General features: G+C 38.4%; 2 protein-coding genes across 2 annotated transcripts in view; one reads left to right on the forward strand and one right to left on the reverse strand.

The window, feature by feature from the left end:
* LOC105922701 (C-type lectin domain family 10 member A) overlaps positions 1-24,325 on the reverse strand; it is a 512,726-nt gene that overhangs the window by 302,349 nt on the left and 186,052 nt on the right. The gene's annotated exons all lie outside the window — the stretch shown is intronic.
* Positions 1-24,325, forward strand: part of bmper (BMP binding endothelial regulator) — a 45,279-nt gene that overhangs the window by 5,526 nt on the left and 15,428 nt on the right. Inside the window, exons 2-3 of the mRNA XM_012854122.3 lie at positions 215-300; positions 18,802-18,901. Coding sequence (XP_012709576.2) covers positions 215-300; positions 18,802-18,901 — 186 coding nt within the window. The remainder of the gene's footprint in view (positions 1-214; positions 301-18,801; positions 18,902-24,325) is intronic.

Here is a 24,325-nt window from a genome sequence, read left to right on the forward strand (position 1 = left end):
CAGACGAACACAAGAAAGGAAAGTTAAACAACACGTGCACAGAGCTTTAAAAAAAAAGACGTGGCTGATACTCTTTATAGATGACAGATGAGTTTTATATCCGTCTAAGAGAAGATATAGAAAACAAAAAGATGTGGAAATTACAGAACAAGTGTATTCAGTCAAATGATCCAGGGCATTTTAAGAATGCTCCTCACTATCCTGTCCTTCACAGGCACCGAGGCCAGATGTGATAATGAAGGAGAGGTCCTGCACATCCCCAACATCACCGACAACCCCTGCATCACCTGTGTCTGCCTGGTACGAACCTATTTTCTTCTCCGCTTCGCTCGTGTCGAGGAACGCGCCGCCATAAGCCTCCTCTGTTTGTTCTGGTCTCTTTAATGTCTAACTCTGAGTTTCCGGTCATGGTAGAAGGAATGACATGAACGCTTGTGCCGCTGATGCTAATATTTGTAAAGGTGAATGTTTTATCAGAAGATCGCAACAGCAGGTGTTTTTGTTGTATTGATGGCAGACTCTGGTGTCACGTTGCACAATAAAATAACATTGAATATCGTAATGCAGCTTTTGTTTTAGCTGTTTTGTGGGGGCAAGACGTAAAACTCGCAGTGGAACAGAAAGTGGATATTGTTTCTTTTTTCCAGACATGCCTGTTGTACTGCCTCGTCCGGTTGTTAAAGCAGGCCTACAAAATGTTTGGGAGACAACTCTTTCCTGGAACATGTGCTCTTTGACCCCTCATCCCCCGTTACCGCTGTAGAAGTCTTTGTTTATAGGATGAGAATGGACCAGTCAGGCTTTTCTGTGTCACCGCGTTGACTTTGTCTGAATGGAAAGGTTTAGCTTTTAAATGCCGTCACATAACCAGCGTCTATCCAGCAGGAAGCAAAGAGGTGTGATGCTGAGGGGCGCGTTCAAAGCATCCCAGATCTGGGCCCTGACTTCCGGGACAAAATTAAACGCAGAATTGGTTCCAGAGCAAGTCCCGATTTTTGGAGGCGCCTCTCACCAATCCACAGGATCCAAAAGACTTTTAATTGAAATCAATTGCATTGAGATCTGGTGACTGTTAGAGTCACTGGAGGGAGGAGAACTCGCCATCATGTTTGAGAAACCACTGAGATAATTTGAGCTTTGTGACATGGTGAATCATCGTGCTGGAAGTAACTTTCAGAAGAAGGTACACTGTGCAAAGGATGCACATAGTCAGCAACAATAACCAGCTAGCTTTGAGTGAGTCTAATTAATACTTAACTGGTCTAAGTGGTCCAAAGGATGCCAAATATACACCAGGGTTGGTCATCTGCTTCCAGCTTCAATTTGTTACACGTTCAGAGAGGGTTTCGCGCATGCCTCAGTTGTCAGGAGTGGTTATCTGAGCTACTATTAGCTTTCTTTAATCTCAAACCAGTCTGCAATAAGGAAAATTAGTGTATGTGTCCTTGATTTGAGCAGGACCATAAGATTATCTGCCAATGGAAGTATAGGAGTATTTTGACCCCAAAAGTAAAATAATTAGATATACAGTGCTTGAAATAAGATAATAGAGATGAGTTGTTCCTATTTTAAAAAGATATATAGCCACATTATATCCCTATAAAAAAAAGACCAAAAACTGTTTGATCATGATAAAATAACATTCTGATAGTGTATTGATGGTCCTTTTTGAGTTTAAAAATAACAGCACCGGGCACAATGTGCAGATATAAAACCGACGTGGCGCCATCTACAGGCAGTACTGCAGAACTATCAGAAAGCATAATAATAAATAATATAAAAATTAATAAATCACTATCACTAATGATGCCGAACCGAGCCTGACCCTCTCAAATGCCTCCCTGTAAAGCAGCTGCACGGCGTGATGGAAGACCAACCGGTATTAATTAAATAAACCGATCTACAGCAACTTTAAGAGCCTCATAGAACATCACGGAGAAATTAATTTCCTGTTCATAAATGCAAATAGGGACACATCAGAAAGGTAAGAACCAATCAATCTATGAATCTATTTATAATGTTGTTTTTACTTCAGACTGTAGAGGCTAAGAAGAGCTGTGCTATTACTATTATCACAGTATTAATACAGACGTTTACTCACGTCAATCAACTCTGCGTCACATCTGAGCCTCTGCAGCTTTAGTGTCCGCTTCAGTGAACACCAACGTTCATATTGTATTCCCAGGGACATTCCAGCCTTTTCCCTCTAGAATTTTTTTTTTTTTCCACTCTATTTTGGACCTTTCCTCATTGTTTCGCTGGAAGATGCTAATAGCCGTTAGCTGCTTCCCAGAGATGAGCTAACCTTTACATACGATACTGCGCACCTTTACATGCGCAGTATCGTACTTCCGTTTTTATTGTAAATAAACACGAAAGGCTTTATTTACTAACAAACTGAACAAAAACAAAGTGTAAAACGGCAAAATAATAACTAAGACGCCAGCAGGACGTGATAATCTTTCATAAAAACCTTGTATGCAACCAGAGTGAGATACTTACGTATAAATAAAAAAAGTCAAATAATGTGGCTATGCACATTTAAGTGCAAAACTCTTATTCCATTGGCAGATAGTTTAAAGTCCCTTTTTACAGTGGCTTTGACGTCTGACGTTAACAGAGCATTTACATTCTGACTCTCCTGCAGCTTATCAGATATTTTCTTTTCGGAAATATAGTTGTGTGTTAAAATCCCTGTAGATCAAAAGTATCTGAAATACTCGGACCAACCCACCTGGTACCAACAACCATGGCAATTTCAAAATCCCCATTCGTGCCCATCATGATGTTGTTTGAATCAGTAGTGTTCCACTAAAGAGCCTAAATACATGAGTGTGCTGCGGTGGCGATTGAAGAGATTTAATCAAGCGCCTGAGTTATAGAATTGGCTGTTAGCCTGATCCTGTTAGGGTGCAGCACAAAGGACTTCCAGCGAGCTTGTTAACTTAATTTGTTCAGAATGAACAAACCCAACAACTTCTCAGTCATGCTCTGACACCCATGTTCACACATTATTTAGATAGATGTTAAAGTTGTCTTTTCTATTGTTCTGTTGCTGGAGGCTTGGAAATCATTGGAAGTTGTTTCTAGTTTGTGCATGTAGTCAGAGCTGCCAAGTGTGTGCATCATTTGTGTTAAAAAGACCCAGTTATTAATCCAGAACCTCAAAAAAAAAGAAGAAGAAGAATTTCCGTTGAGTTGAAGCAACAGATTCCTAGTTGTCAAGTTTCTGACAAGAGGCAGCAGAACCGTGCATCCGCCGCTGTTTTTCGTCAAAATGTGCAGATATTTGCTGACGTGCTAATAAACAAATTGAACGGAAACATGATGACATGACAAACAGCTTAACAATCTTTAAGAAAATGTGCTTTTAAGGAATCATTTTTTTTAATTTGTAATTATTTCCAACATCATCTCTACACCAATACTTTGTGTTTTACAAGCAACAGCTGGGTCCAGACCCAAACTCTGGGAAACACTAAATTAATGTTTCGAGCTGCATTTTTTCTCAGCAGACAGTGGAAATGTTACCACAGCTTTGTTTGACAGCTTCCATACAAATCAGGAGGAAAAAGTTGCTGTTTACTTTAAAAATCTGCGTGTTTAGTTATCACCTAAGTGCATTCAGCTGACAGAGTCAGACGCCGGGCCAAACCAGCAGACTGTCCAGAAAACGTGTGAGAAAGTGAATTCTGAACACATTCTGTGTGATTTAAAACGGTTCTGTTGGCTCCTAAATTTTGCTGCATTTTGATTGTTGCATTTTGAAGGTCACATTTAAAATCCTCCCTGCTTACAGTTGTGAGTCCCATTTGAAATCGGACGCCTCCTCTGTTATATGTTGAAGTTAATATTTTTAGCCACAGCATTAGAAGTACATCCTGAAGTTTGGATCGGAAAAAACTGGCATAAGTTAACCGGCAGTTAAAACTGGCCAGAAAAACTGGGAGACTCTCATAAAACTTTTAAATGAAACCCACCTCATAGACATTTCTTTTAAAGAAAATATTTAAATGATGTTCGATTTCATTGGTCTTTTGACCAACAAACCCAGGGCCATGAATGCTGCAGTTTCACTGCATTAATACTTTAGAAAACCACCGTTCTCTGTAATTATTTGGGAATACTTTGGGGTATGCTTCTACCAACATTGTGCACCTCTAGACTGAAATTTGCATCCATTCTTCTTTGCAAAATGTCTGAAGCTCAGCCAGATTAGATGAAGAGCATATGTGAACTTCAACTGTAAGTCCAGCCACAGATTCACTATTTTGGAGTTAGATCTGGACTTGGACTATCCATTTCTACCACATGAATATGATCTAAAGCGTTCCCTGCGGAAAAGTTAACCTTTACAACAGCCTTAAAAAAGGTTTTCTTCCAGGATTTCCCCATATTACGCCCCATTAACTTTAACCAGCTTCACTGTACATGCTGAAGAGGAGAATCTCCACAGCATGATGCTGCCACCACCGTGTTTGGAGGTTTTGTGTAGTGTAAATTTTCTAAGTTGTTTTATATGAAGCTAAGAACGTTGAATTTTGGTATCATATGACCAGAAAACTTTCTTCCATGTGTTTTCTGTGTCTCATACATGGCTTTTTGCAAACTGCATAGCTTCCTTCTTATGGCTTTCATTCAGATTTGGATTTGTTTTGCTCATTTCCATAAAGACCCAACTAATAGAGGTCTTTCAACAGATTCTCCCACCTATTTGTGGAATTTTGCTGCTCCTTCTTGGTCGATTAAACTCTTCTTTTCAGTGGGCGGCCAGATCTTGGTTGGTTTGCTGTTGGTTTTGATATTGTTTGGTAGCCTAACGCTGCTTCAAACTTCTCTGGAGCTCATTCCTGCTTTTGTTTCTTGGTATTCATGATGCTGTTTGTTTACTAATGTTCTCTAACAAACCTACAAGGCCTTCAAAGAACAGCTACAATTAGACTATAATTAAAATACTCACAGGTAGACTCTATATTTAAGTATTCTGGTTGCGCATGATTTTATTTGACGGCGTCGGAGTTAAGTTGGATTGCTTTAAATGCACATTAGACTTTTCAGATTTTATTTGTAGGGGTTAAATTATTCTCATGCTTTTAAAAACCATAACACCAGCTTACTTCTATGTAACGATTCTGTACAATTAGTACGTACTTTTGCAAGACACAGGATATATGTGTCTGGCTATACAGTTAGAAAACTTACAGAATATTAAGCTAAATTCGCTTTTCTTTTCTCCACCATCAGGTATTATTACAGGTTTATGATGAACCTCGGCTGCTGTTTGGCTCCTGCTTGGTTGCAGCGAGGCTCTCCTGTCCTCTGTGTTATCAGGCAGGCATCAGCAAAGTCCTGCTGAATGCTATCAGTCATCAACAGGCAATGGCTGCCCTTTCATCTCTACTTTAACTCCACTCCACACACTTACATATCCCCCCTCCCCCCCAACAGACTATACATGCTTTCATAACCTTACACACATCCAGGCTCAGGCTTTCTTAAATTCCACCTGTTTTTGTTTGCTAGATTTTTTATTTTTTTCCCCTATTTGGCCTCAATGGCTGTCAGACATCCTCCACTATAAATGTTAAGGTCTATTCTGCGTTCTCAGCTAAAATGATTCTGTTTTTATTTCAGTTTTCTGTAACACTGGAAAGGTCTGCACATAATGTTAATGGTTGTCATGCCTCCTCCTTGCTTTCCGTTCACTTTTCCCAACGTTTGGATAATTTTTGCTCCAATATTGTTCAATTATTGTGCCGAATAATTTCCTGTGAGACACATTAAGTTCAGTTTTCCGAACCTTGGGGGAAGAAAAAGTGAAATTCAACTGTGTTTCATGACTGACACATTCATTCTTGCACTTTCAAAAAGACTCCTGTGTCACCACAAAGTCCCTTTCGGGGGGGAAAGCGAGCCACTGGTTCTCCAGTGTCACTCATACATGGGTCAGAGGAGGAGGAGATGAGTAGGGGGGTCTGCTCACTGAGTCCTGAGTATCGGTTAGGGGCTCTGTGGGCATGGACACACACACGAATGGACACACAGAGGGTCCATTGTGTGTGTCCGGCCGAGGCAGAGCAGAGAGTGGATGTGGCTGACAGACTGATTGACAGACGGCTCGCCGTGGCGTTCTGTTATCTTGGAAGGAGTCAGTCCATCTCTGTCACACTCTTCATCATCCTCGTCTATCTGTCTGTCCATCTGCATGTCTTCTTCTAGTCTCTCATCGGTTCTTCCTCTCCTACCTCACCCCCGGCTCGGCTGCTTTTCCCCCTCCAAATCGCTGCAGTTCTCTCAGAACATCCTGAACCCGAAGGGCCGCCTGTTTGTCTGTCGGCATCGAGTCAGAACAAGAGTTGGACCTAGTTTTTCACAGGTCTGGAAGATTTTATAATTGGTTAAAGATGTCTGGTTTGGTCTCTACAAATACAGGTCAAAATGGCAGATGAGCATCAGTATTGAAGTCTGTGGAACTCCTTTTCCTACAAAGTGAAAGCATGCAAAGCAAGTGAGACGTTTGTCTAAAAGCTGGATTTAGACAAACGTCGTTGGCGTTGTGAGTAATTATATCTGTGAGGTGGTTTTCTGATGTTTGCTGTTTGTGTACAAAATGTGATTTAAAAAGGTAAAGCAAGGAACAAATGATCTGCAAACAGTTCACATTTAAAGACACTCTTTGTCTCCTTTGACAAATTATTCACACAACATCAATTTTGCAAATATCTGTCTCACCAATCACCCACTGGTTCTCAGTCTTAGCTAGTACGGGGTAAAATGAATGCAACATACGGTATTTGTTGTCATTTTTGATTAGAATATCCGTCAATTTCCTACACCCACTTAATTCTTGCAGGGCGGCTTGGCAGATGGGTGGCCGGGTGCCTAAACCCGGCAGTCAGCAGGTGAAAGGTGGAAGCCACCCTGGGCGGGCTGCCAGTCCATCACAGGACAACACAGAGACAGACAGGACAGATAACAACACACACACACACACACACACACACACACACACACACACACACACACACACACACACACACACTCACACACACACACACACACACACACACACATCCTTGTTTAAAACTTACAGTGAGGACTGTGCCTTGACTTACATTTCATTTTCTACCCTTTTTATAGCTTTATGCTGACCCTGACCCCAGCCTAAACCTAACAGACACCTTAGTCCTAAACCTAACCCCAGCCCAGAAAAACGTGAGGACCAAAAAAAGGTCCTCATTTTACAATAAAGTCCTGATTTTACTAGTAAAATGAGCAAAATATCGTAACTCAAGTAGAGCTACACATACACACACACACACACACACACAGACACACACACTGCTACCTACCAACACACACCTGTGGACAATTCAGATTCTCCAATAAACCACTAGTGAACATGTATGGACTGTAGGAGTAAGCCTGTCCTTTACTTCAAGATATTTACTAACATTGTCCTCTATGCTGCCCCCTTTTGGTGACACTATGCAACACAGTTGATATGCTTTAAAATATTTAAGAAAAATTCTGCGATTGTTCTGTTATATTTTGTTCTTAACTCGCTCATATTTTTTATTTACTTATTTGCCCCTACATGACTACAGAACATACTTCTGTATACTGTTCTTGTACACTGTTTTTCTCTTGCACTGTTACAACTAATCACTGCTGCACTTTATATTGAAATGTTGCCTTATTCCACCTGCAATCTGCAATCCCATTACACTCGTCATAAACTTTATGCAATAAAATATAGTACTGTATGCACTATATACATACAAAAGGACAATAAAGTTGTCTATGTCTAAGTCTTTAGGGATATACAATAAAATCAATTTAAAAGTGCTTGTTTATAGTCAGACATTTCTTTTTACAAATCAGATACAAATACTTGAGCCCTTTAATCATATTTTTTTTATTTTATTTTTTTTGGCTTTGACAGTTGTGTATGAAATTGGACTCATTATAATTACAGTGATCTTAGTACTTTTTATATTGTGTAAAATAGCTAGATGCTTTCTGTTTTGAACTGCTTAACAAGGACATCCTTGAACTCAAAGGACATTTCACTGTTAAAAAGTTATACATAAAAACAAGCCAAAATTAAATATTGATCAATAAATTGATCAATATTTGAACAAATTTTTTATGAAGATTAAAATAAACTTAACCATATTTTCTCTTAACATCTTCTCATTCTTTAACTAATACCACTATTATACAATGCAGTTATTGCATACATTTCACCAACATATTTTGCATGTTTTAAGTAAATTCTAATATTTTGCTAAATACTGTTCTACATTTGTAAAACCATCCACTCTAGATTAGTTCTGGCAGATTTTTTAAATCACTCTTTGCTTCATTTCTTCACATGGCAGCATTCATGAAACTGACTAAAATAAATATTGGTATGACCCAAATCAGAGCAGAAATATGAGACTCTGTATATTTGTGCTGTAGATGCTGATTAGAGGCTGCTTTGTGAGAAAGAGAAAAGAAATCTCAAGTGGAACCTCAGTGTAAATACTGGATTACTTAATAGATGAATGTTGATGGGAAACATAACATAATGAGCTGAGAAAAACTGAGACGCTTTGATCAGCGTGTTGGTTTTCCCTTATAAGTGGCGTTGAATCAAACAAACTTTTTCTCAGCTCATCCTGTTATGAGTGTAAGCGTTTAATAGCAGAACAGAGACACCGAGGAGGTCAAAGTCCCAGCAGCCCGTAAATCGATCAGACAAACATTCCAGCATGGAGAGCTCTGTGGGGAAGTTTTTACACCCGGTAGCTGCGATCGATCTGTGAGGAAGGCCAAAGGTCGTCTTCTGCTTCAACCTAAGCAGCAGATGATCAATACAGGAGGAAGGTTTACCTGACAGGCAGCTGATAACTAAAAAAAGCAACTCTATTATCTGGTGTCCTTTTTAACTCTCTGATAATAAATCCAAATAAGTGTCACATTCAACTTTGGTTAAAAAATGAACGCAAAATCTAATCTTTTTTTTTCTGCTGCCAGACTTTTAATATCCAAAACAACTTATGTCACAACTCCTCCCCAACAGTGTCATCTGGAGTCCTTCGTGCTGCTTTTTAACTGCATTAGTAAAATGTCTGACAGAAGAAGTGTTGGAAAAACAATTACTTTATTTAAAGTCCAGTAATGAAAATTCAACAGCAGCGTCATTCAATTTTTTGTGTTTTCTTAGCAGGAATACTTCATGCAATTTGTTTTTACTTTCAAATTGCACCTTTCCAGACAAATTGAGGATGCATAAAAGTTTAAATACCACCAATACTGATTGGGGGATGAGGTGGACTTTGCTGTAAAACAATAATTATGAACAAAAACAAATAATTTTAAGGTGTCTTTATGATAATTAGCTTTTATGATAACTATAACGAGTCTTGTATTACTTGTTTCACATTTAGTTTAATTGTCATAAAAGTTATTTTATCATTTAAAACATAGAAATTACAAACTTCTGCAGAGATTCCAAAGTCCAAAATGCAAAACGATTTTATTTAAACTTTTGCACAATGCACCAATGACCTGGCTGAAGACACAAATAGTCTTGTTCTTTCCACATTGCATGGAAGGAAACCCTGTGATATAATTTTACCTAATAGGACCCAATGTCCACATTATCACAATTTAATGAGATTTCTTGGACTCAACCCAATTAAAAAAAAACACTATAATTTTCTCCAGCTTTATCATTTTAACAAATGCAGCATAATTTGAAGTGATGTTTGCCTTGTTGCGCTTTTCTTCATAATTCTCTTTTGAATGAATCATAACTTCTGAGGTTGTAACAGTAAATAGAGCTAAAGGTAAAACTCATTAAACTACTTTGTTGTAGATTTTATGCTGGACAACTAACGTGTTTCTTTCTTATCTTCTTTTTTCTTCTGAGGCCATCCTCTTCTTTTCATAAACGTATAAGACTGTTTGCTTTTCAAAGTATACGGTGAGAGCAGCAGCGCTACAACGGACGGCTGAAACTGAAGCTAGCTGGGTACATAAACACTAGAAGTGCGCAGCCAGCAAGATGAAACTAGGAGAACCGAGAACGCACATTGGTGCTACGTGAGCGCATCACGGTGACTGGAATTCAAAGTCGAACAAAGATTGTCCACCATACCTTTAAGTGGACAGATAAATCTGCAGTCTTGTTTTTCTGGCTGTGAAAATAATGACATTTAAATCCTGGTGAGCGGAACGAGCTGTTGTCACGTTCTTGGAGTAATTTTGGCTTCCCTCTCCTAAGAAAGATCTCCACTGGCACACGTTCTCTTTGTTTGGGTATAAAGCGTCTCACTGTGGTTTAGTGGAGTCCCAATGTTTTAGAAAGGGTTCTCTAATCATTTCACATAGATAGATATCAGTGACTTTGTTTCACGTCTGTTCTTCAATTTCTTTCGATCGAGGAACAATGTGTTGCTTTTTGAGATCTTTAAGTCCTCTTCATGTTGTATGAGAACCACAGTTTAAGCTATTTTCGTAGTCATTAATTATTAAACAATGGGGACAAATCGATTTTCACACAGAGCCAGGTTGATGTGGATTTGGAGTTTTTGTGAAACCCTACTGAGCTACTGAAGGACATTGAAGGGAAATAAAAAATGAAACTTTCTGGTGCACACCAGTTATTCTCTCATGTGCACCAAATACACGAGAAAGTACTTTTTTATTATTATTATTTCCCTTCAATGTCCATTTTGGGCTCCTTAAAATCCTCTTTTGAACAATGGATTTTGAATTTATTCAGCGATATTAACAGTTTTATCTAAAACATTTAAGTCTCACAGATGAATACTTTTCATCTTTTCATGAATTAAGCATCGTTTTAGTTATTTTTTTTTTAAAAAAGGCCCACCCTTGATGTAATTATTTGAGGCTAGACTAATTATCTTACTTGTTGAAACACTAAGTAGGAGCACGGCTTAATGTGTCTCCTCAGAGTCCTGCTTTGGATGTTTGTTACCTTTTATGTTTTGGACGTGAGGTGAAAGGTCACATTTTAAAAAAGGCCGTCAAGGTTTGAGAGGCTGGGAGGCGTTACGGTCCATGGGCGTAAATGGGACTTTAATTTGAGGGCTGATGGTGATGAGGTGACACCGCCTTATCTCTCCATCCCTTTACCAGGACAGAGAAAAAACATGAAAAGGAAAAGGAGGCTTGCAAGATGAAAGCTTTAAGAGATTTTTTCTAATTTGGCCAGTGGACTTGTTTGAAGCACATATGTGTAAAAAGACACTAGTCTGTTTCCTAATTGTACTTTTTTTTTAGATTAATCAACGATATATTAGACTTTAATCAGTCTTGGACGGGTTTAGATTGTCAATTGAAACCAGAGACCAACATAAAAGAAAATAGAATAATGTGCGGATGAAGGAGGATGGAGAGTTTAATGGTTGTGGGCAGACTAAGAAAGGAGGAAATAAAGATGAAGAAACATTAGGAGGAAACACAGTGAGGAGAAGCAGTGAACACTGTCGCCTCCAAGTGGCAGAGCTACCACTTTATTTAAACCTTCTGTCCAGAAAAATATGATTTTATGTAAGCAAAACATGGAGAAAGTCAGATAGACAACATTGTATTTTTTAGCAGTTAAGTAATGTTTTTTTTTGTCCCAAATGGCCTTATGAAACATTTTATTTTTGAGTTTTAAGCAACATTAAAACAGATTACAGGATAAACTAAGTTTAAACCGTCGATTAAATCCTTTATCCAAATCTTGTTGATTAACATTTTTGTGTAAATTGAACCAATTCCATCATAAAATCTGAATCAATGTTTTGTAGAAAAGCCATATTTAAATTAGATGTGTAGTTTTTCTTTTTTTAAAAGACACATTTTAATCTAAACTTTATGGGCTGTCATATTCATTTTCCCCCCTAATTGTATATTATCTACCCCTATAAAACTTGAAATTGATATTTCCATCATTCCTGATTAGAGTCTAGATATTTTGTACTGGAGGTGAGCAGTTAACGGTAATGTGCTTTAGCTCAACCGGGTTACAATAGTTGACCTTTTACATTCAATAATCACATCAGTAAATTATTGAATTTCACTGATTGAATTTAAAAATGGCTTGGACACAATCTGATTACTGCTACAGTTTTTTTCTTTTTGGTCGTCTTTGACATCTCAGCAGCTTAGATTTTTTTTTTTTTTTTTTTTGTGACAGAGTGAAGCTGGACTCTATGGGCTGAAAATTGTTTTAACCAATTCGCTAAAGTTCAGCTGTGAGTTTGGGTAACAGTTCGTCAAACAGATTACTGTGTAGAAAAATAAGTCATGAAATCAAGCAATCAAAGAAAAACACATCAACTGTTGTATAACCACAGACGATCCCACTGGCATCGTTATAATGACTTTCCCTTTGACTAAAACCCACTTATGAGCATACCACTGCTTTATCCCCATCGATGTTTGTGTGTATTGTGGAGGGGGGGGGGGTCTCTGCAACAGACAGTCAAGCAGCCTTGGTGCCGTGGTGGTATGTTGAGTGTTTATAAGGCGAGGTGACCCGGTGTGACCGCTGACCCCGATGCAACAAGGGTAGCAGTGGAGTGGGTCACATGTTCCACCACCACTCCGCTAATGGATACCAGGACGGAGACAGAGGAGGACATGACCTTCCAAATGCATTTGGCCTTCCGCTCTTTAACATTTTGTCAGATAAAACTACACAAACGTGAACATATTTTTGTTGGTTTCACCCCAAAACAAAGTAAGCAGTGCATGATAAATGGAAAGTGGGGCATTCATTACTATTCAGAGCCTTTTAGTTGTTTAACCCTAAATAAAATCTAGAGTACCAGTTGCCTCCAGAATTCACATAACGGGGAAAGAGGGTCCACGGGTGCTTCATTTATGGTGTGGTCCAGCTGCTCTGTGAACGTCTCAGAGGTTTGTGAAAGAACATTAGTGATTAATCAACATCATGCAGACCAAGGAAGATGCTTCAGGAACATTAAATAAAAAACGAACAGACTTAAAAATGCTTCTTTCTCAAAGCTGTAAGGCCTATCGTCCCCTGCTGAAAGGCAACCTGCTGAAAGGCAACAAACAAAATGTGTATTTGCATACTTCAATCTCTTAGGGGCTGTCTGGTTAGACACCCATGCAAATGGCACAATGCTACAACTAAATAATTGCACAGTATTGTAGAATGCTGTCTGACTTTTTGAACTGAAAATAATTCCATGAGATTCTAAGCTAAGGATATATATGCATGCTTAAGCACATCGGGGAGTGATGTGGCTGGCCAGTGCAATCAACTGTTTGTTAAAAAAGGGTGTCTGCCTTACCAAAAATTAACTATGGTAACACATAATGACAATAAAGCTTCTTGATTCTTGCTTCCTTTGAGCATACAGGCCAAAAATCAAGTAGGCAAACGTGTAAGAACAAGACGGGTGGGACTAAGAACATGCCGTCCAGCATTAAGCCTGATGCCCAGTCAGTTTCAAACCTTCTTGCATGTGGCCAAACATCTCTCATTGAGCCAGGCTAACAACGGCACTTACGACCCACGGGGGAATCCAATCTGCATGTGAGTTAAAATATGCAGAACGGCCCTTCCCTACAGCTCAAAGCTTGGAACACCTCTCTCGTTAGTTTTGAATAAAGAGGTGAAGAGTGAAACATTTTAAACTACAAGAACTGAAGTCCAGTTTTTTTTTTGTTTTTTTTTTTAACTTTTTAGATTTTGCACCAGTAGGGTCGGAGAAGCTGCTCAGAGTTGCTAGGAGGATGGAGCAAAATAGAGTCCTGGGAGGAAACCTGTTGATTTGCGGCTCAGGTGGAGCTTTACCTTCCAGCAGGACAATGACCTTAAACATACAGACAGATCTACAGTGGAATCGTTTAGATCAAAGCACATACTCCTCTTAGAACGGCCCAGTCAAGGTTCAGAGCTGAATCGAATTGACCGTCTGCTAGAAGACTATAGGAATGCATGTCCTCAGACGCTCCTCAATTAACTTTGTGACTTTGCAAAGAAGAATCACTAGATGCATAAAGATGGTTAGAGACAAAAGACCTGCAGCTGTAGTTTCAGTGCTTCTACAAGCTTCTGGTTGTGGGAGGGACTGAAAACAAATGGACTATATCAAATTTATGGTTGTTACAAACTGAAAAATATCCCATTGATACATGTGCAAGGCCCGGTTAATTTAACACACTTTCAGCTGGTTTTCACTTAATGAAGGGAGTTAAAACACTCCAGTCACTGTGAAGCATAGGTTCTTGGTGTTCAACTTCAAATCTAAATAACTTTGTTTACAACATCAAAATGTTGTTCTGGTGTTACTATTTTATTGCTTGAATATTCACTACCTTTCTGTGTAGAGTTTCCATGTTCCCAGATATGAACAGGTTTTGTCTGGCTTTGTCGCAGAGTCTTCGTCTGAAAACATGCACATAAAACTCATTGGCCTCCTTAAATTTAAGCTTTTAGTAAATCATTGTTAGCCCTGTTCTGGACAAGCGTGTAGCGTACTTCAACTCTAGCTCATAAACCGCATCTAGGAGATAACATCCAGCCCCACGTTGTGATACTGAAGGGATTTGGGACGTATAAAAAATAGATGGATGAATTTTAAAAATACCACAGACATATCAGACAAAGCTCCAAACTAAGACTCAGAAGCTTCCAGTTTCTCTCCTTTCAACTGCAGTCCACAGCTTCAATAGTCTATGGGAACATTTCACAAGCTCAACTACAGCTGTCTTCCATGATAGACGATTACGGTTAAAATATTTATAGACAGCCTTTTCCTTGCAATTCTCTGAATACCCACTGTGTAGCTTTCTTAATTTACCCATGGCTTTACTTTAAAATTACAGGCTGAGCCCAGGGTTTTGCTTATAAAACAGCAGTGGTCTGAAGAACCACCTCATCAGCAATTGATCATATAGTGTTCTGGTTGTTCTGCACTTTGAGTTGTCACATTTCCACCATTTAGTGGGTCCACGTCCACGGCCAAACGTCCTTTCCAGAGGTGCAGTGGTTCCAAAACGCTGCAGTCAACAGAAATTTGAAAAGGAAAGAAGGAAAAACTCACGTCCATCATGTTTCTTTTTTTTTATGCTTCTCCCAATCATTGTTTGGAGAAATTGACAGCATATCCAGGTTTAACACATGTAATTATCGTGTTGCATCGGTAACACCTTGCCCTTAATTGCACCAAACATTTGAAAGGTTCTGAGTACGGTTATCCAACATGCATGTCAGTTTTGTGGTTAATGCCGTCTAGGAAAAAATGGGAAAGAGTGCAGCAAAAGCAGCACAACTCTCGCTTATTTGTTTGCATATCTTTAAATTAGCAGTAATTGACATTAGATTAGACTGCTGGTTGGCAGCCAGTGTTAAAATACTTTAAACTCCTTTAGGATCTGTATCGCTAACATCTCTTTTGGTCAGCTACTTCTTTATCTACAGCTGAACAGTTTTCAGGCATCTTATAAAATGTCCAGCATATGTCATGTCAGGTGATAGATTGTTGAGAGTGCTTTAATTTTAATTTCTTTGTATTAACAAGCATTTTTCAAATGTTGGTATTTGTTATATTATTTTCTTCCTCATTTATATTTGTTATGGCTGTGTCCTGAATGCACACCGCTGTTAAAACGTTTCTGGACATTATAAAATGAGGCCCTGGTAAATACGTTCACATCTGGCATCAATTATCCAGAAGCTGATTACCCAGAATGAATAACCCATTACATTGATATCTTATTAATGTCCTGAAAACAGGAAGTTAGATATAACCTGATATATGATTGTATATATCTCATGTCTATCTTGTATATGAGAACTCGTTTCTCATTAAGTCTACTTAATAATAATAATAATAATAATAATAATAATAATAGTAATAATAATAATAATAATAAAAGCGTTCAGCTGCCCTAGTTGGATTTTCTTGGTATTTTATCATCCTGTAGCTAAATCCTTCGTTTACAGAGAGGTTGCAGAGGAGGTAAGGTATCAGAAGAAGGCCATTTTAACAGGGCTATGTACCCATTTTTATATCTTCTGATACCTTTTTCTGTATTAGTTTGTTACTGTGCCATGATTCATATTAGCATATTAGTATTATGTGCCAGTTACAATATTTCAATCTGTTTGCTTCATAGGGACCCAGTAATAACTGGTATTAACTGATAAAAGTCTTAAATTTTTTAGCCTTTTCAATAGTGCGTCTCGTTAACATATAACTGACTTTTATTTTGACATAATTCACCCCCGGTGTTGTGAATAAAATCATTGTGAAGTTTGATGGCAGTGTGTTTAATAGTTTTGAGCACTTGTATAGTGACCAAGCCGCTATACGTTATAATTTAGCAATAAAGTAATGGCTTGTGTTGTCTGATCGAACTTACCAGAATCTCATCCCGAGCTCGGCCTTTTCCGCGGCAGTTTTCCTCTAGTCGTCCTTTTCCCTCTGACCTATTACACTTCATCCGTCACTTCTTTCCATCTCGGTTCCTCTCCTCCCTCCTCTTCTGTCATGACATCATCTGACCTCGGTGTGGTTGGGGTTTAGCCGGAGAGCTGCTGCTATATTAAACCGGGCCGGGTTTATTTTCGCACTCCTTTGATCTGTCCTTGTTAGAGCCTCCTGCCGCAGGGCCACAGGGCCGCGGGGCCTGCCAGCCTCCACCTTATAAACCCTCACAGTTTGTAAAATAAAACACACTCAGAGTGGGGACAAAATCAGCAGTAAAGACAGGGTGTGAAACTTGAGAGATTTAAGCGACGGCGGTTCTGTCCGGTCCCTCGCCGCGCGCAGAAGTGCTGATGGACACAGCGCGCAGTGTTTCCGAAGGCGACAGGAGGTTTGTTGTGCTGGTGTGAAAATTCACAGCTAAACGGTCAAGGCTGAGTCATATTTTATTTCTCAGGCTGCACAATTCAAACCTGGAAAACTGGTGCTGTAAAAGTTGTGAATCTGCACAAACATTGAGTAGATTATTTTCACCGTACTTACCTGCCCGGTTGGTAACGTTGATCCGTCTGTTCAACAATGTCCAGATGTCCGTTATTAAACTGAGCGCCTTGCGTGTTAGAAATAGGAGGGTACCTTTGGAAAGAGCCGATGCTGAAAAAGTTCTATGATTTGTTTTAAATTGCTCCAATGGAGCTCTTGGTGTGTTTTCAGGGTCGCTGTCCTTTTAAACAGTGAATCTACACTGTAGTTTGCCCTGTATTGAGCTCCATTCATTCTGTCTTTGAGCAGCCACCGTACGTCACTGTTTGCATGGTGTGTCCAGGTTGATATTCATCAATCTCAACTGATCAGAGCTCCTTCTTCCCCTACATGGTCTGTGGCAAAAAAAATATATACTTCTTTTATCTTTTTTTAAAACAATGACGTTGTTCTTGCCACCTTTTCATAAAGACCAGATATGTGGAGTGTACAGATAATAGCTGTCCTATCAACACATCCTCCCACCTGAGCTGTAGCTCCTCCAAAGAATCAGATAAGATAAGATAAGATAAGATAGGCTTTATTGATCTCACATTGGAGAAATTCACATGTCACATCGGCTCAGTAATCAGTAATCATAGGAAGAAGGTATCAACTAGGACGAGGTGCATCATATCCCTGGACCTCTTCCCTTCTTCTCTGGTTAATGTTGTACTTGCCCGGCCAGTCAGCTCTGTAGAACGCCTGTTTCTTGGTAGAGTTGTGTTTGAGTCATACTTTTTTACCGTCAAAGCTTAGAAAATTGTTTTATAACTTAACTTTGGTTTCAGTTTCTTTATCCCTGCTTTATCAGACACCTGATTGGTGTGATCCTTGGCCTTTGTAATGCTGACAATACTGAGAACCCCCCCTTCCAGTACTGCTGTAACCTTGTCTGAGCTAACAGTGTTAGAGAGGCTTCATGTCCAGATATTTCTGACTTGTTAAATATGCCTTTGGTAAACTAAAATGGGCCTTTTTTTTACTGTAATTTATCATATACTATAATTCAGGTTTTTGGCTGAATGAAGAAGCAAATCTAGTGCTTTCATTGTTTACTTTCACAGCCGTGAAAATAAATTTTAAAATTGAAGATGAAACACATTTTGAGTAAGTGGAAGACGATGAATGGATGCATGGATGGATGGATGAAAACATTGATAAAAAGCTTTATACTACCCTTTTTTATGAACTCCAATTTAGCTGATAGCGTAGAAAAGCTCCTTCTAATGTATTTTACTAATCTACAGAAAAGTTACAAATTGACGGCAAGAGAACATGTTTGACAAAGAGCACCTCTCCAAATCAGGCTATAAATTCAGATAAAGTGTCATTAGGTCACAAATATTAATTTAAAGCGCTTTAAAAGGGCTATTTGTTTATATGAAGGAAGAAAAAGATAAATAATTGAGGGCTTACGAAGTGCTCGTGCTTCAAATCAAAACCGCAAGGTTGGTCATGTCAGGGTAATAAAAACTGAACATTAAATAATTACATTTGGAGGGGATTACCTTGAACAATGAGCCTCACGAGGACTAAATATTTGCCTGCTTTTCCAGAAAACTTGAAAGCATCTTTATTAGGTGCCATCTTGGTAAGGATAGCTGTTTCCAAACAGCTATTTGGAAATAAAAAATACACAGCTGGAGCTCAAACACTTGTGATTTTTGTCAGTACTGATGAAAATAAATAATGGAAGAGGTAAAACGAGAACTTGATAAAGTTGTTAGAGTAAATTGGAGGTTTGACAGTAGTGGAAATGTTGAAATAACAGACGAGCGCTCTCTTCCTCTCTTGTCTCCTGCAGGATGGGAAAGCCGACTGTAAACAGGAGAAATGTCCACCGGTCTCTGATGACTGTGCTCTGGTGGTGAAGCAGGCCGGAGCCTGCTGTGAGCGGTGCAAAGGTAAGATTGACCAGCAGAGCCACAGTAAGACAAGCCTGCGTTACTTTGTTTTCTGACCGGGACATGACGGTGTATAAACAGCCATGATGATGATAATAATGAATGTTGGAGGGTTTACTGTAGCTCTGTGGTATCTGCAGCTGCGAGATTTTAATGAGGGGCTGTAATAACACAGAAACATAAAGCTCATACAGAGTTAGCAAACCTTCAGAGACCACTTTATCGCTCTGCATGCAAAAAGCCAGGCCTCAATGCAACCTGCGGGAGTAAATCTGGATGTTTTTTCACCTCCTGTGAAGCTGCATACACACAGCGGCTGCATGCGGAGACAGTTTGGCTGCTGAAGGGGTTCACCGTCAGGTTTACAAGCTACAGAAATACAGTTACTTTTATGAGTCTGAAATCATGCAAGCGGATATACTTGTTTATACATCCACACAGGCAGCGTCATTCAGATCTTTGCCTTAATGATCAGTATTATTCAAACATCTCTGGGGTATATTTGTGCATTTAAATGTGCAAATGCATTTCCTTATTCTATGCAGTCGGATAGATTTATGCAAAATTAACAAATGTTTTGATCTTGGGAATGTTGATTGTAACCTTAAATTGGAGGCTAAATGTATATAGCTGTTTACCTGAATTGTATGTCTTTGTTTAAAGAGCAAATTAAAAAAACAACAACTTCAGATGCACCAAAGTCCTGTATGGGCAAATTGTGAAGAAACCTGGCAAACAATAAGGAGATAATAAAAGAAAACTATTCAACAAATGTATAAGTAAAGGTGGTATGGAAATATTCAAACAAATTAAAAGCTTGTATCCAGCCAGATCATATTCAGCTAGAAAGCAAAATCAAACCAAAATGCTAGTTAACGAGAGTTTTTTTAAAACACTTTCTGGGATGAATAGCTTGTAATGTTGGCTGTTCTGGAGCTTTTGGGTGTGTGACTGAAAAAGTCCCATTCTCCTTTTATTTTTAGCTGTTTTGTAATTTTATACACTTCCTATTTTGCTGAAATGTTTTTACTTCATACCTACTTTTTATTGTTTCATCAGATCTTAACATTCCCTAACTTGTTAAAATATAAATGCTCCCTTGTGCTTAATACAGCATCTTTTTACACTTTATCAGGGTTCAAGTCACCAATAAGCATATAAAACATGTTTTAGATTCAGCACACCTGAAACTTTTTTTTTTCTACCAGGCCTCAGGAAAACCTATTGGCATGTTGAGAAGGTTATTGAGCCATTTGAATAAGCAAAACGGGGAGAGGGGCACGTCTAAGGGCCTCATCCCAGGAGTTGAAAAACATCTAAGGGTGTTTGGTGGGGGAAAGGAAATGAAGAAGCTCAAATTGTGGTGATAATTAGCCAAACCTGCTGCTGTTCATCACAATAATGTTGTCGCTTTTATGGCTGAACCAGAGGCTCCAAGTTGTGCAAGACTAGGAATGAAAATACAGTTTTATTTTTAAATTTATATTTAACTTTACCTTTGTATAATGCTGAAAAAGATCAAAATCAAATGGATCAAATTTAAATAGCTACTGCAGATGTGAAAGTCATGTTAAATTATTTTGTTTATCTATCTATCTATCTATCTATCTATCTATCTATCTATCTATCTATCTATCTATCTATCTATCTATCTATCTATCTATCTATCTATCTATCTATCTATCTATCTATCTATCATACGAAGGGCTATCTGTACTGACCTTTGAACAAGAGTCCAAGCTCACCTTAATTTTATGTAATATAAATATATTTAATAATTTTTTTTGTCATTTTTAAATCTATGCAAATACAAGTATGATTAAAAAGGAAGAGCAACTGAATAAAAGAGCATTTTAAATGCAGCTCACTGGAGGGTTGTACTATTTATTAAACAGGCTTGAGAGCACCACATATGGTCCTGGGGGGCTACCTGGCGCCCGTGGGCCCTATATTGATAACCCCTGTTCCAGATGTTTTGTCCTTATTACCCTCTGGCAACCAAACTTAACCTTTAAATAATAAATAAATCTCCAAGCCTCCCAAAATGTCCTCCTTGTTTAAGAACAGGCTTGATGAAGCCATGCGGCTCCATGGAAATATAAAAACACTCACACCTCCCTCCAGCTCTCCGCGGGGCTGCAGCCTTTTTGTTTGCAGTTTTATGACACAGCACTTCATTAATAGAGGCGGACCGTGTTCAGCTTGGATGAGAAAAAGCACCGTGTCGTCACTGCGGCCGGTTTATTGTGAGGTTGATTTGTGATTCCTGTGACTGAATAAAGGACCCTGCTTTGTCTTTGCTGCTAAAAAAAAACACCAGCATGTCATTCTGCTGGGTTTTTCACTTCTTTATGAAGTCATGCTCATAGTTAATGAGAATCACAGTCAGGCTGTGTTACTTTATTACAAAGAATGTGGTCTAGAATTACTTCAATAAACAATTTTACACATGAAGTAGCATAGAAATAATGAAAAAAGCTATTATTAAAATATAATTTAAAAAGATCCTCTGAGTAAGGGGTTCCACCACATGTATCATTGTTAGCAGTAGGAGAAAAAGTTGAAGCATCATCAACATATTGATCTCAGTGGTGAATTTTCATAAATAAATTAGAAATAGTGAAAAAGAGAGGAGTTGGTTTAAGTAGTTTAAATTACAGTAACTTGATTAAAATCTGTTCTCTTTCAGTCTGAGAAAACAACTCAATAAGAATCAGAGAAGGATCAGGATACGGTCGCGCCGATTGATGCACTGATGGTCGTGACAATGACCTTTTCAAATTATAAGACAAACTTTATTTGTGGGACACAAATGTGAACACCTCTCAAATGCTATGAATTATTTTTTGGCAGAGCAATTTCTTCCAAACTGACAGAGGTGGGACCAAGCCTCAAGTCAAAACTAACAAGTCTCAAGTCAAGTCCAATGGTTAAAATTTCAAGTCATTAACAAGTCATAAGGAACATTTCCTCAGACACAATGCACAGAAAACTAAAAGGATGTTTGTTTAAATATCACAAAGCATCTAAAAAATGTTTTCTGTAAATGTTTATCTTCTTTCTCGGAGGCTTTCAGCCGTGCAATAGACTGGTGACTTGTTCAACACTTTGAACCAGTCAACCTTTTTCCTGTTGGCTCCCTGACCCAAAGTCAGATTTAAAGTAAAGTTGCTCAAGTCCAAGTCGAGTCATAAATCTTTTCTGATATAATCAAGTCAAGCCATCAAGCCAAAGGGCACACCTCTGCAGACTCCTGATCTCCTCTACCATAGGTTAGAGAGTCTGAAGTACCAAAAATCTTTTAACAGATGCCGTTCTTTGCTGATAAATATAAATAGTAACTAGAAAGAGGCAGACACAGTACCTTACAAAAGTATTCACACCCCTTGAAAACAGACTTCAATGTATTTTATTAGGATTTCATGTAAATTAGCGCACCCAAATGCCCCATGAAGTCACCTAACTGTTAGATGGATTTCTTATGGATAAATCTTACATACACAACCACACTCTCACACCTACAGGTGCTCAGATTCAGGTACTTACAGATTCACTTCTGTACAGAAAATCCCTATTATTACCTCACTCCCTCACTTTATACATTCTGTATTAAATAATACTGTTTATTTTTCAGTGATGGTATCAAGGCGTTGGTTGTTTGTATCTGTAATACTTTATCGGCTGGTTTTGCCGTTCTTTTTATATCTCTCTTTGCACGTGTAGAAGCAGACTCAGAGGATGTTATAATGCTTTCTTCCTTGTCTCTCCTCTTTCTCTTTTACTTTTTCTCCCATTTAGCATTTTGTCTCATCTGTTTCTCTCCTTTTTTTCCTCTTCTACCTTCCCATTTCTGTGTCCATTGAACATGAAATAGCCCCCGCATAAAATCTAATAAAGCTTCTTGCATATGTAAATCAAGCGGAGCACTATGGTGAAAGCAGTAAAGCTCCACTTGAAAAAGTAAAATCTGATATTATTGCCACATTGCCAGACAGGACTCAAACAAAAAAATGCAGTCCAGAGACCTAAAACCAATTGGGAATCTGTTACAAGACTCTCCATTCAATCTGACTCAGCTTGAGCTTGAATGGGTAGAAATTTCTGTCTCTAGACGTGCAACGCTGGTGGGGACAGTTGACCCATCTATCACAATAAAATCCCAGCGAAATAGAAACATGAGGTTACAATAAAATCCCAATAAAATTTAAATGTGAGGTCATAAAATGATAACATGTAGTTAATGTTTATAGCATATAAATACTTTTGCATGCGCAGTGTGCTGTCCATTCACTCTGTATTGGTGTGTTTCAATGGGATTTTGTTACCTAATCTCATCCTTTTTTTTCTAAATGCAACTGCAAATCTTCTTGCACAGTTATCTAGTATCACAGGATTTATTTTACAAAGCATAATATAGATCAGTGGCTCTGATTAGGTTTCAAAGTATTAAAAGTCAAACATTGATCTGAGACTGCTTACTGTAAAAGGGATGAAATGAATAAGCTTCTCCTTCAGCACTGAAAGGAAAGTGGCTGCCAGTGTGATTTAAACAGGAACCGTTACGTCTAAACGTTTCGCTCTGAAACTGTATTTGTGGGACAGCAGCAGAGGACTGGGAGTGCATGCACACATTCAGCCGTGTCAAAGAGAGGCAGAAGTTAGTCTGGCTGGCTAAAGAGATCTCAGTTTGCTGCTGGTGGGAATAGAAATAATCCTGTTGCCATAGTTCAGATTTGTTTGAGTCCAGAGTTAATAGAGGTAGAGAATGGCACAAAGCTGGTGTGATAAATAACAGTGGTGACATCATATAAGAACTATTTTAGTATATATTTATTACAGATTTTGTTAATGATTCAGTCAAATTTATTTAAAAAAGATACAAGTTTCTTGATGAATAATGGGTATCTGATTAAACTACCTACAGTTGACAAGCATCTTGAACCAGAGTTTCACACTTTGTACATTTTAGTACAACTGTTACATTTTTTAGGGTTTGCCCATTAACTAGTCTCTATTCGTTCTGTTAGTTACTGTAAATCCCATTTCTAGTGTAAACTAATTTTCATAATATTTGCTAACAAGCTTGTGAATAAAATGAATCAATCATTTCATTTTAGTTACAAGTGTATCTAACATATTCCCAGAGTTTCCTTCTTTTGTAATACCACAGCTGCAGTTTTTTATTAAGCTTTGGAAGAGTGATTGTTCAACCTTTGCAGAAAATTACACATAATTTCATTTGGGCCCCAAATCCATCTCTGAGTTTCTGCACAATATGGGTCATTTTCATGTGAGAGGAAGATACAGTTCTATTTAACGTTGTGCTGAGATAATTAAACGTGCTAAATCACACTTTAATTCTCAATTACGTCAATGATGTTATGTAAAACAATAATCTGCAGCTGTATGTTCTGTGTCGTAAGA

Source organism: Fundulus heteroclitus, chromosome 3 (assembly GCF_011125445.2).
Source record: "Fundulus heteroclitus isolate FHET01 chromosome 3, MU-UCD_Fhet_4.1, whole genome shotgun sequence".
NCBI classification, from domain to species: Eukaryota; Metazoa; Chordata; class Actinopteri; order Cyprinodontiformes; family Fundulidae; genus Fundulus; species Fundulus heteroclitus.